A 3567-nucleotide genomic window follows, 5' to 3' on the forward strand; every position below is an offset into this window, starting at 1 on the left:
TTTATGCATGCCAAAGATTCTTTTCTAACTTTCAAGTCGCGCGACCCGATGACGATTTTTGTCGTAAATTTGAGACCGTCAGAAATTGTTTTAAGTAAAGAAATAAAAGAAAACGACGTAACGTTATATATCGGACGAGGAAAAAATAATATACGTACGTATATATATATATATGTATGTATGTATGTATGTGCTTTGTCTTTCGTCGTTTCGTGGATTCCATGTAATTAATTAGAATTTCTGTAAGAGGCGGTAAACTCGCAACTCGTGTAGAAACGTACACGCGAGTGTTGTTTATATAAAAATGAATCATATTTTATGTTCGAAAGAGCGGAAAAAAGAGAGACAGAGAGAGAGAGGAAGAGGATGGAAAAGGAGACGAAGAGAAACGAAAAGGAGAAGAATTTGCGAAAAAGAATGGAGTAAAAGAGAGAAGGGGAATGAGGGAAACGAAAAGGCGAGAAGGAGGGAAGGAAAATAGCCAACGCGAGTAACTCGTACAAAAACCACGAGAAAAACAAAGCGTACCGTCAGCGAATTAAGAACGATATTTTAACGCTCGACTTAATTGTATTAAATTACGAATAAAGGTAGGTGGTGGTGGTAGATGGAAAGAAGAGTAGAGGGGAAATGATGAAGAAAATATGAGAGTGGAGAGAAAGGAGGAACAAAGGGACAGGCGTGGTTCAATTTCAACGAGATTTCTGGATTTCACGTTATATATCCACTTTCTTTTTCCTTTTTCTTCTTTTCTTTTATTTTTTTTTTCTTCTTCAACCCCCTCTTGTAAATCCGGGAAATAAGAATTATAATTAAGTCGAAAAAAAAATCGAAGGTTTAACTTCGTTCGAACTAGATTTAACCCCTTCGAAAAAAAAAAGAAAGAAAGAAAGAAAGAAAGAAAGTAAGAAAGAAAGAAAAAAAAAACACAAACTTAATTATCAAACACAATTGTGAAAATACAGTTTATGATCTTGTAATATTCCTTATTGTTTCTATGATCAAGTTGCGTCAAAATTTTAAATAGTTTTTACGAAATCGTAGGTAACAATAGAAAGAGAAAGAGAGAGAGAGAGAGAAACGAAACGTGGATTACAAAAAATGTCGTGAAAATGTTGAGATAGAGGTTTGTGAGACCATGACAAATTTTAATTTAATCGCATCGACAAGCGTTTTACGTCTTTCGAAATTTTTAGAATTTTTCGATGTCGGCGTGATGAAATTTTCTATGATTATCCAAGGTCACTTGACCTTTAAAGTATTTATCACATTCCTCGCAATAAAAACGATGCCTGTTCTCGTGACACTTTAAATGCTTGTTAAGAAGATCCTTACGTGCGAACGTCTTCTCGCAGGACGTGCATGGAAATTTATCTGGATTCACGTGAAAAGTATTGTGACGCGTAAGATTGTCTAACCTCGTGTACTTTTTCGTACAAATGTCGCACGTGAACTTGGTCCTTTCCAAATGGCATTTCTGATGATAACGTAAATACCTCTTGCGTGCAAAACTCTTTTTACAGACGCAACAAACGATCTGAGTTGTCTCGTCGATCTTACCGTCCATGTGTTCGCTTAATTCGAAATAATTTGAGAATTCGTCGTGACAAAAAGGACATATCGGTTTTTTCAATTGCTGTGGATGATGCTGCTGCTGCTGTTGTTGTTGTTGTTGTTGTTGTTGTTGTTGTTGTTGTTGTTGTTGTTGCTGTTGTTGTTCTTCTTGATATTGTTGTTGTTGTTGCTGTTGCTGCTGTTGTTGCTGTTGCTGTTGCTGTTGCTGCTGTTGTTGCTGCTGTTGCTTGTTCTTTTGAATATTCTCTAAAAATGTTGGATCAGTCATGATCTTATAAAGAAAGGTATCCTTTAATTTATCGTCCGGATCGATCGACGACGAATACGTAGGATCATCGACATTTTCGTAACCATCCATCTCTTCATTTTCATTAACTTTAACATTTCCAACGGATTGAAGGTTACAATCGCGAATCGATAGATCTATCACTTCGAGGTCGTTCTTCTCGTCCTCGATCGGGAACGGTTTCGTTTCTTCTATGGTGTACCATTTGAAACATTGACAAGACGATGGGCCAGCCACCGCGTCCACGAAGAACGTTTCGTTCGACTAAAATGAATGTTTTAAATATATATTTAAGTATACTATAAAATTAATTTATACGATGTCGGCTAATTTCTACGACGAGATAAAATTTCGACGAAAATAAATGATATCTCTTTATGTATGTATATGAGATTGGAGGAAAGGACACGATAGAAATGTCAAAATCATTGCTTGTTAAAATTAAATTTTGAGAAAAAAATGTATATAAGATATATATTTATATACATATATAATTTCTCTATGTATGTGTATATATATATATATGTACGTATGTGTGTATATGTATATATATATATAGCTGTGCGTGGAACGCGTACAGGTTTCTTATTTATGTATGTCGTTGGAAGGACGCCAGCGTAACCTTACATATACAAAGGCATTTAGGTGAATCGAGTGTGAGCGACGTTACTGTAATATATTTGCCAGCTGTCAAACACGATACCTCTCTCAATTCTGACACGTCTTTCATTCTCAGAGAATCGCTCGAAATTACATTCTCCTCTCGATTATTTTCTATTGAATTCAAGGAATTCGCATTTTCGGAGCTCGATGTGGCACTTAAGTCATTTTGAACGATCATGTGTCTCGGTACGGTCTTCACCCTCATCTTATATCTGAATGAAAACATATAAACGTGACAATGTACAAGTATAACAATATACTAATATAAATTAACAATATACCAATATAACAATGTACGATCGATAATGTACTAAGTAAATATATATATATATATATTCGATATAAAAATATTTACCTAATCGCGATAAATAAATATCACGCAAAATTCTCCTATATCTTTTTTCCTTTTCTTTTTTTTTCGAGGAGTGGGGAGAGAAGAAAAAAGAATCTTCTCTTATAGAACCAACGGAAGCAATACCTTCCACCTTATTTTATCGTTTGCACTCACGCGCACGCGCGCTCACAAACACGTCGCGACAGATCTATCGAAAAAACGTTGATAATGATTATCCACGATTTATCTTAATCATTGTATCTTCACACTCAATGTGTTACTCGACTAATAAGACACGGCAAGACCGTATCGACACGACCGACGAAGACCAACTGACATTCCATACGACTTATCGCGTCCTTCGCGAGATAGAATGACAACAGAAAGCTTTCCGAATTCAATGTCCTTATTGATGCGAGGTTATTGATCAAAGAGAGTATTTACTTTTTCTGTAACGCTCGCACACACTGTTACTCGCACACGCTTTTGTTTTGTCTACATTACCAATGATACATACATGTATACCATAGATTATATAGTAAATCGTGTAGACATAATATTGCTTCTCTTTTCACTTTGGTAAGAAAACAAAAAGAAAAAAAAGAAGAAAGAAAGAAAGAAAGGAAGGAAGGAAGAAAGAAAGAAAGAAAAAAGAAAGGAAAGAGAAAGGGAAAACAAAAAAGAAAGAATGCACCTTTTTCAAAACTAC

The 3567-nt window shown here is 35.3% G+C and overlaps 1 protein-coding gene across 1 annotated transcript; it reads right to left on the minus strand.

The window, feature by feature from the left end:
- Positions 1–975: 975 nt before the first annotated feature.
- On the minus strand, positions 976–3176 carry LOC127069928 (zinc finger protein squeeze-like). The gene is made up of 3 exons (XM_051007673.1): positions 2880–3176; positions 2565–2736; positions 976–2125 (listed from the first exon to the last, which is right to left on the minus strand). The coding sequence occupies exons 2-3, from the start codon at positions 2727–2729 to the stop codon at positions 1193–1195; spliced, it is 1098 nt and encodes a 365-aa protein (XP_050863630.1). The 5' UTR covers positions 2730–2736; positions 2880–3176; the 3' UTR covers positions 976–1192.
- Between the last annotated feature and the right edge of the window lie 391 nt (positions 3177–3567).

The sequence above is a fragment of the Vespula vulgaris genome, chromosome 17 (assembly GCF_905475345.1).
Source record: "Vespula vulgaris chromosome 17, iyVesVulg1.1, whole genome shotgun sequence".
Taxonomy (NCBI): Eukaryota; Metazoa; Arthropoda; class Insecta; order Hymenoptera; family Vespidae; genus Vespula; species Vespula vulgaris.

Bases quoted from the DNA above. Each gene is read 5' to 3' on its own strand.
- LOC127069928 (XM_051007673.1), bottom strand. From the start codon at position 2,729: ATGAGGGTGAAGACCGTACCGAGACACATGATCGTTCAAAATGACTTA. The intron at 2,126-2,564 runs GTATCGTGTTTG...CATTCATTTTAG, and splicing joins ACGTGTCAGAATTGAGAGAG to TCGAACGAAACGTTCTTCGT.